Below are 13,722 nucleotides of genomic sequence, written 5' to 3' on the forward strand. Positions count from 1 at the left end.
TTTTATTTTATTTTATTTTATTTTATTTTATTTTATTTTATTTTATTTTATTTCCGGTTTAAGAGCTAATGCATCATCCACCCCCTCTTGTGGAAGTCTCGGGGAAGTTCCACACTCTCCTTCAGTTCACCGGGCTCTGGGCTCGCCAAGCGGGTTGTCATGGCAACTGTACAGCATGCGCTTGCAAAAACAAGAGCTTGACCATTCACCCACCGCTCTCTCGACATTCGACATCCACGGCGCCATCTTCTTCTTCTTCTTTTTCAAGCCTTTAGATAGGCTCTCGTTTAAATAGGAGGGAAGCTGAGGAGAACGGGAGGATGAGCGGAGCCAAATCCCGCGGCGACCAGCCTGTTGCTGAAAATGTCACCAGCGGCGGGCACGGCACTGCGGCTCCTCCGCGGGACCGCAAGACAGGCGGAGGAGTTCTGAAGAGGCTCAAGTCCCGAAGGAGCCAGCAGGTGGACGGGAGGGCCGTAACGGAGGAAGACCTCCGGGCACAGACTGGACACATCACCCCGGAGGACGTGCTGGGGCTTCGAGTAGCTACTCGAGGTTTGAGCCTCTGTCTTTGAAACAGCAGATTAAATTTTGACATAAATCTAGAGCAAGCGATACCGTAATAACATGCTGTTCGAGACGGAGAGGAGAAATACATATCTGACAACACAAACAACTGTTACGTCATTAGCCAGACTTTCTATTTTTAAGCGTCTTAATGAGCACTTGAATTGTAATAAATAGCAGACGTTTTCTATTGTCACAGTTGGGTAGTGCTAAAGATCATATTAGGACTTTAAACTCCTCACAAATGTCCGACAAACAAAACTAAGCACTGCTGTGTACACAGTGGGGCTGATCTGGGTGGTCTTAGGTATGGTCTTCGTTAAATTAAAAAAAAATCCAGTTAAGTAGATTCCTATCTGTGCTATGGCCTACATGTATAGCTGTCGGGAGCACATGATCTAAGAAAGAGAATTAAAATCGTGGAAGCCAAATAACAAGCTTCGTGTGATCGTGTCTTTGTTTATGACATAATTGTAAAAGGACGATCAATGCTTATATTGATCTACCCTTTAGTATAAGCACACAGAGTGAGGCTGTGCATTTTGATCCCTGATAGACCTGCACTGAGGCAAAAGCTCCACAGTTCGACTCATTTTATGGTTGTATGCCATAAAATACACCGTGTATGTGTATATATTCAAAGTTGCATGTGCAAATGTGCACACAAAGCTGTGTAATCAGAGTCTGAGCATGGTCTGTAACACATTTTGCAAAAATGCAAAAGCAGCCTGCTTTTGTATTTTAAGAGCGATAGCTCGAGAATGATTCCGGGGGGAATAACTCCTTTGGTCTCTCTCATTATTTACAGGGTACCTCTGTAAACCTGAGGACAATATTTACAACATCGAATTTGTCCGCTTCAAGATCAGAGACCTGGAGACAGACACGGTCCTATTTGAGATTGCCAAACCCCCACATACAGGTAGTGTGTGTTAGCTCACTGCTTGTGTTTTTTTTATGTGGTAATGTAGATACAGATTAGCTCCATAGTATAGTGTTTTTTTTGTTGTTGTTGTTATTGTTTATTTGCCTAAAAAGCAAAAAAACAAAAAGCAAATAACAAAACAGAGGGAAATCCCTGGTTCAAGCCCAGGAGGAGACACCTGGAACTGAGGGGAAACACAAATCAGGAAGGGTTCTGTGGAGGTCACCCCTTGTGAATAAGGGAGCAATCAAAAGTAGCTTCTGTAATGCAGGTGCAGGTGACAATCATAAGTAGCTGCCTCCAAAGGGTTGACCCGCCTGACAAGGGTTCCTAAATGGTTTTTAATAAGCTGGGTTTGGAAACATCTGTCACCTGTTATTTTGATTAAAAATAGTCTTCAGTATGGATCATAGAAAACGTCTCTGCCTAATCTTGTTGGTATCAGATGATGATGAGGAGAACAGAGAGTCAGACGCCAGCACAGGCCGGTTTGTACGCTACCAGTTCACCCCAGCGTTCCTGCAGCTGCGGACCGTGGGAGCCACGTGAGTGACTCACGCATAATCTACGCACACCTCATCTGCTCCGTACGCAAACAATGAAAACAATTACAGCATTATCTTCTATCAGCTACACACCCATGCCTACTATTTTTATCCGTGTGACTGTAATAAGCTTCTAATTTTCTAATTCTATAAGAACGCAAAACCTGCAGTTGTTAACACCCTGATGTCCTTTTTTTCCTCTTTCTTTCTTACTTTATTCACTCAGGGTGGAATTCACGGTTGGGAACCGGCCTCTAAGCAATTTTCGCATGATCGAAAGGCACTACTTCCGTGATCACCTGCTGAAGAGCTTTGATTTTGACTTTGGCTTCTGCATCCCAAACAGCCGTAATACCTGTGAGCATATCTATGAGTTCCCTCAGCTGTCTGAGAGCCTGGGTGAGTCACCTTTTTAAAACTTTTAACCATAACAAGAGCATACAAATGCCGAAACCTTCCCACGTGGAGATTTTATAGCGTTTTATCAAATGTCGATTGTCTAGAAGAAGACTAGCTTTTGGCATTTTGTACCGTGCACATACCAAAGGAATACATCAGCATTTCCTATTCTTGACATTTGCTTCAATAGATCTTTAAATCCATATTTGTCATGCATCTAAGCACAACAGTAAACATTTGGTTACATTTTAGCAGGACTTTTGCTGGCGACGTCATTACTGATGAACACATGGGCAGCTTGCCAAAAGGTATTTGTAGTTTTATTAAGCCAGACCTCCCAGACAACCTCAATTCCAAAAGAGTTGTGACACTGTCAAATGTAAATAAAAACAGAATGCAATGATTTGCTCCTATATCTGCTATACCAATATTTTATTCACTGAAGAACATAGAAAGCATATCAAATGTTTACAATTTAAAAAAAAATACAATTTTAAGAAAAAAAAAAGAGATCCTTTTAAATTTGATGACAGCAGCACATCTCTAAAATGTGTTACACGATCATTTATGGACTGCTGGTTTTAACAACAGTCCATAAATGATCTCTGGGAACTGAGGAAACCAGGTGCTGGACCTAAATGTTATCCTATTCTTATCTAATATAGAAATCTAGTTATTGAGCAGTCCCAAATAACTACATTATAACTAGAAACTTTGTTGCAATTTCAATTTTATGATGTATTAAATGGTTTCAGTTGGTGAGAAGTCTTCGACAATGAAGCCATGCTGTTGTAATAGACACAGTACACAGTTTATCATTGTCTTGCCGGAATATCCAAGGATTTCACTGAAGAAGACGTCGTCTGGATGGGAGGATACGTTGCACTAAAACTTGTATATACCTTTTAGCTTTGAAGGTGTCTTTTTCCAGACGTGCAAGCTGCTAATTCAGTAGGCATTAATGCACCCCCATACCATTAGAGATGCAGGGTTTGGAACTGAAAACAATCCAGATGTTCCCTCTTCAGCATTTCTTGATCATGTGCACATTATAGCTTTGTCTTTACTTGATAGCACTTTAACCTGAGTTTGTGGATAGCACAGTGAACTGTGTTTACAGACAGTGATTTCTGGAAGTATTCCTGAGTCCATGATTTCCAGAATAGAATCATGCCTGTTTTTAATGCAGCGCTGCCTGAAGGCTTGAAGGCCATTGTCCACTGCGCACGGAGATTTCTCCAGATTTTTTGAATCTTGATGATATTACGTACTGTAGATGATGATATATTTAAAGTCTTCACATCTTTACACTGAGCAACATTATTCTGAAACTGCTCAGTGTTCAATTGTTCAGTGTTTTTCTGTAGATTGGTGAACCTCTGCCAATCTTTACTTTTGAGACACTCATGCAGTCATGCAGGTCACGGTAATCTAAGGAGCTCGGAAGGAAAAGCGACCGGACTTCTTTAGGTTTCTTGAAGACAGCTCCCATTAGGGCTTAAATACCTGGGACTCTCCACCATTTGGTCTTAGAACTGAAGAAGCTTTTCGGATGAGAGGTGTAACGTCTTCAGGGAAGTTAAACAAGTCCAGAGGCTTTTCTTTCCAACCTCTGCCTCTCTTTTTATGCCCAGTCATGTTGCTGACCTGCTACCACTTTAGCAGGTCAGTCAGAAAATATTTTTTTTAGTACCACTTATTTTCCCAGGCTTTTGTTTGCCCCCATCCCAACATGTTTTTTAGATAGACTCTGAAATAAATTTTACAGAGTGTTGTGTTTTTGGAAATGCGGCTCTAATTGTATCCAGAACATCACACAGATTCTCTGTATGAGACATTATGTCATTTTCTTCAACACTTGGCCATGGTTTAGGTTTTTAATCCTGGCTTAATACTATAATACTAACCATAAACGCCATATGTACTTTGAAACTGTGCTTGGCTGCTGTGATAGTTGCCACTCTTCACTCTGGCCGGGAAGAAATCCTTCCTGAAGCAACAACACGAAACAAACTTTAGCCAAAGCTAATATGAAGCTTCAGTAACGAGCTAGCTAAAAATAGTCGAAATCCAGACAGTCTGTGTCAGTTTCTTGCCAGAGTTTTGTCTGGTAATCTACACTCGACTATCACAGAGGGCTCAGATGAAGCAAAACACAAAGAACTTAAGCAAAAAACACTTTGAAAGATGTCATTTTTATTGCTTTTGCAGTACGTTAGCGTACATGACAGTGTATAATGCACACAGCATTACTGTTTTAATAAACAGTTATATTTACTTGTGTATCTATATGTATACACTATACCTTGTGATGTTGCTGAGCCTTTTCTCAAGGAGCGATAGAGTTACTGAAGTGTTTTTTTGTTTTGTTTTTATTTTTAAGTTTTACTTACATGGATATTCAAAAAGTTTTCACTGACATGCATTTATCATCTGTTTTGCAGTCCGTCAGATGGTGGAGTGTCCTTATGAGACTCGGTCAGACAGCTTCTACTTTGTCGAGAACAGACTGGTCATGCACAACAAGGCAGATTATGCTTACAACGGAGGACAGTGATGTTTGCCTGCTTGCGTGCAACCACACACACAAACACACGAACACGCTCATACACGCCCATCTGCTCACTTTTATTGATATATACACAGGCACGCACACATGCATGTTTCTGAACATACATACGACTCATACCTGGCCCGGGAGCTGCTGCAGACACGGTTCAGTTGCCTCCAGTGTTTGTAAAGATGAATTACCATTCGTTGCAATCACTTTCAGGAGATGTGTTTTGCTTTAGTGTGAGGTTACAGATGGGTTAATTTATAGGCTTTTGATTATAGAGAAATCTTTCAAATCCGAGAGAGCTTGCAATTTGCAGCCGTGTATAACACGTGGCTCAGATCGATCAGATGGACATTAGTCTTCTCTTTACAATTTTATAAGTGTCCTAACAGCCATTGAGTGAACACACACACATTTGCATACACACACATGCACACTCAATCCCCGAGTGACACACATAGTGTTTACACAGGGTTTGTCAGAAGCAGCTGTTCTCAGAGCTGCCGCCTCCACAATCCACTCCAGACAATGTCGGGGGAGAAACAGAGGAGCCATCCACAAAAACACTCCTGTCAAACGCACATGGTCACTCCTGCAGCCCCCTCCCTAGCTCCCTCTCCGCCCACACAAACAGACACGTCAATAGTAGTACTGTATAAGACTTTGAATTCAACCAAAGGTTTCTGACATTATCACTGTTTTTTATTTATTTATTTATTTTTTATTTTGCAGTTCTGTGACGGCTCGTTAAGAAAGGCCGCGTCAAGTAGAAATTTCCCCCTGGTATCTTCAGAGAGCAGCAGAAGTGTCCCAAAGATGTCCTGGTTTCCTTATTTCAAATTGGAGCTGTTATGTTTGTCCTTATTTTCTGTCATTTACCGTTACGCTAACAGATGCTGATTTATAACAAGGTCGCAGATAACAAGGTCAGCATATGTACAAGTTATCACCACAAGCTCTTGGCTCTGTATGATGCCACAGAGCTGTGATTTCCTTAAGATGGTCATCTCTCACTGTGAGCACACCGGCCCCACCCACCTGCTATTCAAACCTTGTCTTTGCAAGAGACAACAATCAAATGTAAATTGTTTTAACAGGGATAGGGAGCTTAAAATGGCTTGTTTCAGACAGCGGACATCCCACTGTAAGGTAATTGTGGATTATTAGAAAATGTGAATCACGCAGCACTACTTTTAATCTGGAAATGAGCAAATTACGTCCCCTTTTCTTGGTGACAGCAATCAATAAAAGTGAAGATTTTTTTCTGAACATTTAGGTTTGATTATCTGTACTTCCAATTCCTTATCACAAACATCTTAAAAGCTTGATTATGTCTGATATTTGAGTTTGTCTTTATCCTAACTGGACAGCATACTATCTCTTGGTAATTTGTAAACTTTGGTGTTCGGGGTTAAAGGTGGTGTTTGTAAAGCATATACATATATATATATATATATACAATTTGTAAAAAGTGAAATGATTAAATAAATGTAAATTTTCAGGTAGAAAATGTGTGAAGCTTGTTTCATTTGTCAGAATAGGAAAAGTTCAGTTTGAAATGAGAATATCCCAAACATGGCCACTAGGAGGAGTTGTACCATAATACATTTAGTGCCACCGGTGTCAGTTTAGTCGTTTTATGCTTTAAGTTTGTTTTTGTTTTGTTTTTTTGTTGTTGTTTTTTTAATCATTGTGGTGGGACAAGTTTGCATTAATTTCTTGTGTTTGGTTAGGGCTTCAAATGAAGTCATGATCTGAGCTCCTTATATTCATGCATGACTGATTTATACACGAGACATGAAACTGATAATGTCATGTTAACTTCCTACCACTATTTTACCAAAAGTTACATAAAATGGGGCAGGGCTTCATGCAGTACATTTCAAAAATGAGTCCACTTTGATCATCCCATTTTGGACTCTTGTGATTTTAATCAGATCGTTGTTTATCTTGTATCGGGGTTCATCTCTCTCAGTTTCCATCTGTTTCCAGCTCCTAGGCTGAAAGTCTCATGGAGTTTTCTCTTTCCACACCTATGCAGTTTTCATTGCCTCCCTCTCACGCTGTGTTTTTTTCCTTTTTCCTTTTTTCTTTTCTTTCCCTCTCTCTCACCTGGTAACCAGACCTCTGGACTGGAGTGTTGAGTTTCCACTTTCCCATAGAAGAGGACAATCTGAGCCACACAAAGACCTATAATGGACCCCCTCTGCTCTCTCCTCCCTTTGCTCTGGCACTGCACAGCTGCACACACACATGCACACAGAAACACACACTGCATATGTAACAATACATGCACTGCCCGTTCAAGTCCTACCTGCTTTCTCCTATTGTTTCTCAAAGTAAATCCTTTGCTCATTATCACCCTATTTGATCTGGTGTTCAGGCACATTAAATCATTGTCATCGAATCTACATTTTCACCATCCTTGAATACACCTTTAATATATCTTATAATAGCACATCAGATTGGAGACGTGACATAAAAACCATTTTAGCTCATCCTTAAATGATTTCCTGAATCTTTGTTTTGCAACTGTGGCCAGGAAGTGGTTAAAAAATAAATTTAGCTACAATAATAAGAGCGTTTCAGACAGTGTGGACATCACAAGGAGAGCTGGTTTTAAAGTGTGAGAAAAACCTGTTTAGATGCAGCATTCATTTTCTGTTTTTTTTGTTTTGTTATTTGTTTTCCAGCAACACTCTTTAGCCACTAGCAGAGTGCTAGCTACTAGCATTTGCTAACGGTGACTGACTGCGAGCGAAACTATGTGAGAAGGAAAATTATTAAAAACAATAAAGCTGGGGACACAATTCGCAAATGGAAAATAATGAGGAGAAAGATGATAAAAAAAAATTTATTGCTAAGAGAAAATAATTTGATTACAGTGAGTCTGGTGTTTTCATCTGTTTTCATCTCTAGCAGCTCCCCTGTTGCATAAAGGGCCACTTTATTAGATACAGATTGCTAGTATTTGGTTGGTTGCCCTTTTGCTTTCAGAGCTGCTTTAATTCTTTATGGCATAGATTCAACGAGGTGCTGCGAACATTTCTCAGAGATTTTGGTTCATATTGACATGCAGTCACACAGCTGCTGCAGATTTGTCTGCTGCACATCCGTGACGTGAATCTCCCGTTCCACCACATCCCAAAGGTGCCCTGTTGGATTGAGTACAGTAAACTCACTGCAACGTTTAAGAAACCAGTTTGAGATGAGCTAAACTTTTGTGTACATTATCCTGCTGAAAGCTGCCATCAGAAGATGGTACACTGTGGTCGTCAAGGGATAGACGAGGTCATCAGCAATGCTCGGGTAGGCTGTGGTGTTTAAACAATGGTTAGTTTAGTACTAAGGGGCCCAAAGTGTACCAAGAAATATCCCCTATTACACCACAAGCCTGAACCACTGATGCAAGAAAGGATGGATCCATGTTTCAGTGTCATTAATACCAAATTCTGACCCTGCCATCTGAATGTTGAGCCAGAAACTGAGACTCATCAGACCAGGCTACATTTTCGTCATATCTGTTATCCAAATTTGATGAGCCCATGTCAACTGTAGTCTCAGTTTCCTGTTCTTAGATGACAAAAGTGACACCCGGTGTGGTCTTCTGCCACTGTAACGTGTCTACTTCAAGGTTCAAACGCTGTCTGCTCAGATGCTCTTCTGCATACCTTGTTTGTAACACATGGTTATTTGAGTTACTGTTGTGGTCTTATTAGCTTGCATCAGTCTGGACATGCTCCTGTGACCTCTGGCATCAACGAGGCATTTTCAACCCTAGAAACGATTCTGTGTGAAATTTCCCAGTACATCAGCAGTTTCTGAAATACTCTGACCAGCTCGTCTGGCACTGACAACCATGCCCTTCAAAGGTACTTAAATCGCCTTTCTTCCACACTGATGTTCAGTTGGAACTTCAGTAGGCAGTGAATAACTCGTTTTGGTAGTTGAGTTAACAAAGTTATAAAAAATATGTTTTATATTTCTGTTTTGTTGGACTAGTTTACTACATCTGGAGATATTTAAAGGTGTACTCTCCTACTTGATCCTACACATAACGATAAGCTATGTCACTCATGAAAACCTTTAAGAAACCTACAGATCCTAGGTCATGAATGAATTTATGAAACTTGCAGTTTCTTCTCCCCCTCAAAAGAAGTAAAGTATTACTTTAAAATACATACAAACTGATGGTGTGAAGACTCAGTGTGTCAGTTGCTGATTAGACCACAAAGCAGGGTGCAATTTAACTGTGAGCTCATAAATCAATAACCACAGCCTCCCATCAGGCTGTAGGCCCTGCACACTGCAGCACAGCAGTAACGCAGCTGTACTGTACTAAACTATCTGTTGATATAAAAAGAATCTCGATATATCCAGTAGGACTCAAAAATTACCATGCACGTGTGCATACAGACACATCCACAGCAATAAATAAGCACACTTTCCAGGGATGATTTGTGTGTTCCCAGGCCTTCGTGGAACACATTTCAGCAGCCAGTTGTGGATTGACACACACACACACACACACACACACACCGGAAACAAGTGGACAGGTGGGATAAATCAAGCGTATTCACGCACCCTCCCCCGCGTGCACACGTATATCTCTGTAACTGGCTTCCCCATATATCCTGTTCAGTGAATCGCGCCACATTGAGATTAGGAGTGAAAAGCACAGGTTTATCGAGGTTCCCCTGAAACACACTCACACACACATACGGATCTACACACGCAAGCAGGGGGACGGGGGGGACAGTGGTCTTCTATAAATAGCAGCTAGGAATGGTGTTGATAGGTCCTGTGAAAAGAAATGGAGGGGGGGAGTGGAAAAAGGATTAAAAGAGATACAGGGACACACTATAACTCCACTTGTTCGTAAGTGTGTGTGTGTGTGTGTGTGTGTGTGTGTGTGTGTGTGTGTGTGTGTGTGTGTTTGTGTGTGACTGTAAGGTACTTTGGAGAGAGTATGGATTTCTTGCCATCAACACAAAACAGCCTTTCTTGGATCTCTCCCATCACCCCCAACAACAGCATCCAGCCACATCCCTCCATCTCTCTCTCTCTTCCTTACCTACACACACACACACACACACACACACTACCTCTAACCCATCTTATTTGTCTTTCTCATGTTCACTCTCCCTTTCTTGTTTTGATTTTTTTTTCCCATCTTTCCATCCGTCGTTGCTCTCCAAGGCCCTGGTGCGAAATCCATCATGTGTTAAACACCATGTTATAAAGAAAAGAGATGAGTCACCACACGGTCCTCTTAGTTTAGGTCAGCACAACGATGTTCTCAGAGATGGTCGTGACTCCATCTGTGTCATTATGTCATTTCCAGCAATTACTCTGTGACATCATCTCAACCCCTGAAAAAGGTCAGGGTGAAAACATGTAGGATGGAGCGTGTACTGTAAATATAAATAAACACCTTCATCATCACAGCTACCTTCGTAAACACTCGCTGTCGTTTCCCTGTAGGTGAAAACCTACTTTAATGCTTTTTTTTTTAAGGTATTATGTATTGCATTTAAATAAAGATCTCATTTTTGACCTAGCGGATGAGCAAGGCTTTGTAGATGTGACAAGAGATAGCACATAATTAGTTATCCGCAAGTTAATAAAGCACTCAGGGCAGCAGTGATGGATAGACGGTCCTTTAACAAACTGTGATTCCCCGACCAATTTCCATGGTGGCAAGTGCAGTATTGACAATCTGTCTTTAAGTGTTAGGTCTCTGCTGATGTGTAGGCAGAAGCCTTTGTGCAGCTTGTGTGTGTGTGTGTGCTGTTCCTGCATTTGTCTGCCCAACTGTCTGTGTGGTATTACAGTGCAGATTTCCGCCGCTGCTTACACTCATGTGGCCGTCAGACAGAAATAGTCATCAAGGTAAATAGTTTGTGGTGTGTTGGTGCTTACAGGAAGCCCACAGCCACCTTTGGAAGTCTCCCCAGAACCCCCAGTCCAGTTTGTTTTGTGTGCGTTTGATTAATAAAAGGTTAACTCAACCCTCAGTCAACTGTTAAGAGAGGCATGTAAATCTCCCCCGCAATCTCTTCCTTCCTCTGCCTTTCACTCCTCCCTTTGTCTCTTCCTTTGCCACACCTTCCCCTGGGGGATGCAGGGATTGTGATTGGAGAAGAGGTGGGGCTCCTGGCACAAGCACAGGTGTGCTCGTTTCCTCCCTTCTCCTCTCTCTCATGTAATGATTTCTTCAGCTCGCCACCTGCCAGGTGGAAAAAACACCCAGAGCAAATGGAGCGCTTTAAAATGGCCTCCTGGCTTCCGCTTTAAAGGATTTTCTTTTTTTTTTTTCTTTTTTTTTCTTTTTGCTTGTTCAAACATTCCATTTTCATCCCTTTTCATTATCCATTGACTACGTTTAACTCAATGAAGTCTTCCTGGAACTACTTGTTGCTTGTTTACATTTTGCGTCACATTCAAATGACGACTCCTGGCTCTGAAAAACTGTTCACCGAGGCACCCCCACTAGCTTTTCAGATGATCAGAACCTGGCTCTCTAGCTCCATTCGCTCGACGCCACTTCTCGCCTCGCCCTTTAGAGCTGCCTGGAGGGTGGCGTAGAGCAGGTCCCAGGCCCCGAGAGGTCAAAGTTCGCTCACAAACAATGGAATCTCACTCTGGGTCAGATGCAGTCAAGGAAACAAAAGCCAAGGATTGGACAAACTTCTGTGACAAGGAGACAGAGGGATGAAGATGCATAGAGCAAAAGCCAAAATGAGACGTGGAATGAATGCACTGAAAACCTTTCTCATACACTTACCCAGACACACACACACTCACACAAATAACTGTGCAAATTTTGCTTTCACACACACTAAAATCTGCCAAAGCTGTTGCTTAAGCCCATAAAACAACTTAGTCAAAGTTTCTCAGGCTACAAAAATCTGTTTCCCAACAGTTCTCTCATTGTATTTCTTGTCTTTAAATAATAATCGCTTGGAGAAACCAGCACGCTTCAATATCACAACAGTTCAGGTAAAACCAGAACTTTTTTCCCTTTAACCTATCTATATCTTTTCATGTTGCTCCAACTTGTTCCTTCCCCTCCCCCACGCTGCTGTCTTTCTCCTCTCTCTCTCTCTTTTTTTTATTCACTGCCATTGATCATGCATGCAGAAATTCAGCACACCCAACCACGGCTCCAGCCAGGATAGGTTAGCTAGTGCAAGGCCCTGTCCTACATACTGTTCCCTCGCTATGGTCCGCCAGGCCAGTCACACCCTCCCCCTGACCTGCCTCTCCTCACTGACTCAACCCCCCCCCCACCACCACCACTGCCACACACACACAAACCCCCCGCGGCCCATCTCAGAACCAGCACATGCACAGATCATCATGCGGTGGTGGGAAAAGTTAACTCTTCATGACTGAACACTTTTTAGTCAGGTGCAGGGTTGTGTTTGATCATTGCTCAGTCTGTCCTCTAACTTGCAGCACACACACACAGACAAGGGATTGCTTGCTGCTGTGATAAGATTTGACAGAAAAAAAGTATTTATGGATTTTTATTATTATTATTTTTAATCTTGGCCAATAAAGCTCACCAAAACAACCTGGGCCTGTAGCTTTGACAGCAGTATGCTGCTAACCTTTAGTTTCCAGTGTCTGAGTTTTAATGTGGTGAGTGAAAACAAGTGCACTTCACGCTCCTTTTTCAGCGCTACACTTGTTTCACTTTGGCCGGAGCAGCTGAGGTATGTGACGAAACTGCCTCAGCTGACCAGGCTAACCGCGGCCAAGAGAAAGGCTGACTTAGAAGTAAAGCTGCTAATCTTCCACTTAGCTGGTTAGGGCGGCCTGTCATGTAGTAAGACAGAGAGAAGGTGGTTAGGTAGGGTCAACTTTAGATGAGGGCAGTACTGTGATTGGGTAACTGGATGAAGAATTAATGAGGGGTGAAGAATGCAGACAGGTGGCAACACCTGATTTGATGGGAGGGATGGCTGTGGGTGCTAGGTTGAAGGGAACAAGTGGACTAAGGGTGGATGAGGGTTGGCTCAGGCAAAGATGGTTGATGGATGGAGGGTAATTTAAAAAGAGGGACTTCCTGATGGTTTAAAAGACTAATGATTGTGGGGGCAAGGTTAATGACAACAATACAAATGAACTAGGACACGACATTCTGCATCACATTGCATAAAAGAGATGCACACACGGATGAGGCACAACATTAAAAGCACTCGCCCAATATTGTTTCAGTCTTTCTCGTGCTGATAAAAAAAAAGCAGTGTTTAGTCATCGATCACAGGAATATCCAGTGGTGTCTGGAACTGGGATGTTTGTAGTGGATCCTTTGTTTGCTGTGGTGGCATTTTGAGATCAAATTCAGGAGTCGGGTCGGTTCATAGCTTAAGTCAGGAATTCCAAACTCATTTTATAGATAGTTCCCACCTTATATCTCACTCTTTCCACATGGTAACGAAATGCTGCTCTAATGAAAGAAATGTGTCAGCATGACTGTTTGGGCTTAAACTGTAAGTAAGAAATAAATGTGTAAAACTCCAGAAAAAAAAATGTTGTTAGGTCATTGACCAAACTGCCCTGTAATTCTAAAACTGAACTCACAGAAAATATAATTTTATTGTGGACACATTGTAAAAAAAAAATTAAAAAATTCTATAGTCAACAGTGAAAAATAAGGAACTTTTGTTATTTAATTACTGAGGTGTGATATGAATGGATGGGGGCGGGGCCTCATCAGC

General features: G+C 41.8%; 1 protein-coding gene across 4 annotated transcripts; it reads left to right on the forward strand.

The window, feature by feature from the left end:
• The first annotated feature begins 84 nt into the window (after positions 1-84).
• LOC100700719 (protein unc-119 homolog B) lies at positions 85-5,915 on the forward strand. 4 transcript variants are annotated; one of them, XM_013269145.3, is made up of 6 exons: positions 92-555; positions 1,376-1,489; positions 1,938-2,037; positions 2,264-2,436; positions 2,689-2,744; positions 4,881-5,915. In XM_013269145.3, exons 1-6 carry the CDS (start codon positions 321-323, stop codon positions 5,226-5,228), a joined length of 1,026 nt encoding a protein of 341 aa, XP_013124599.1. In that variant the 5' UTR covers positions 92-320; the 3' UTR covers positions 5,229-5,915. The 4 variants fall into 4 exon arrangements, with proteins under 4 accessions (XP_019214293.1, XP_025763189.1, XP_013124599.1 ...); XM_019358748.2 differs by lacking the exon at positions 1,376-1,489 and having other exon boundaries at positions 85-555; XM_025907404.1 differs by having other exon boundaries at positions 91-555; positions 2,689-5,028.
• Positions 5,916-13,722: the final 7,807 nt, after the last annotated feature.

The sequence above is a fragment of the Oreochromis niloticus genome, linkage group LG5 (genome assembly GCF_001858045.2).
Source record: "Oreochromis niloticus isolate F11D_XX linkage group LG5, O_niloticus_UMD_NMBU, whole genome shotgun sequence".
Classification (NCBI taxonomy): Eukaryota; Metazoa; Chordata; class Actinopteri; order Cichliformes; family Cichlidae; genus Oreochromis; species Oreochromis niloticus.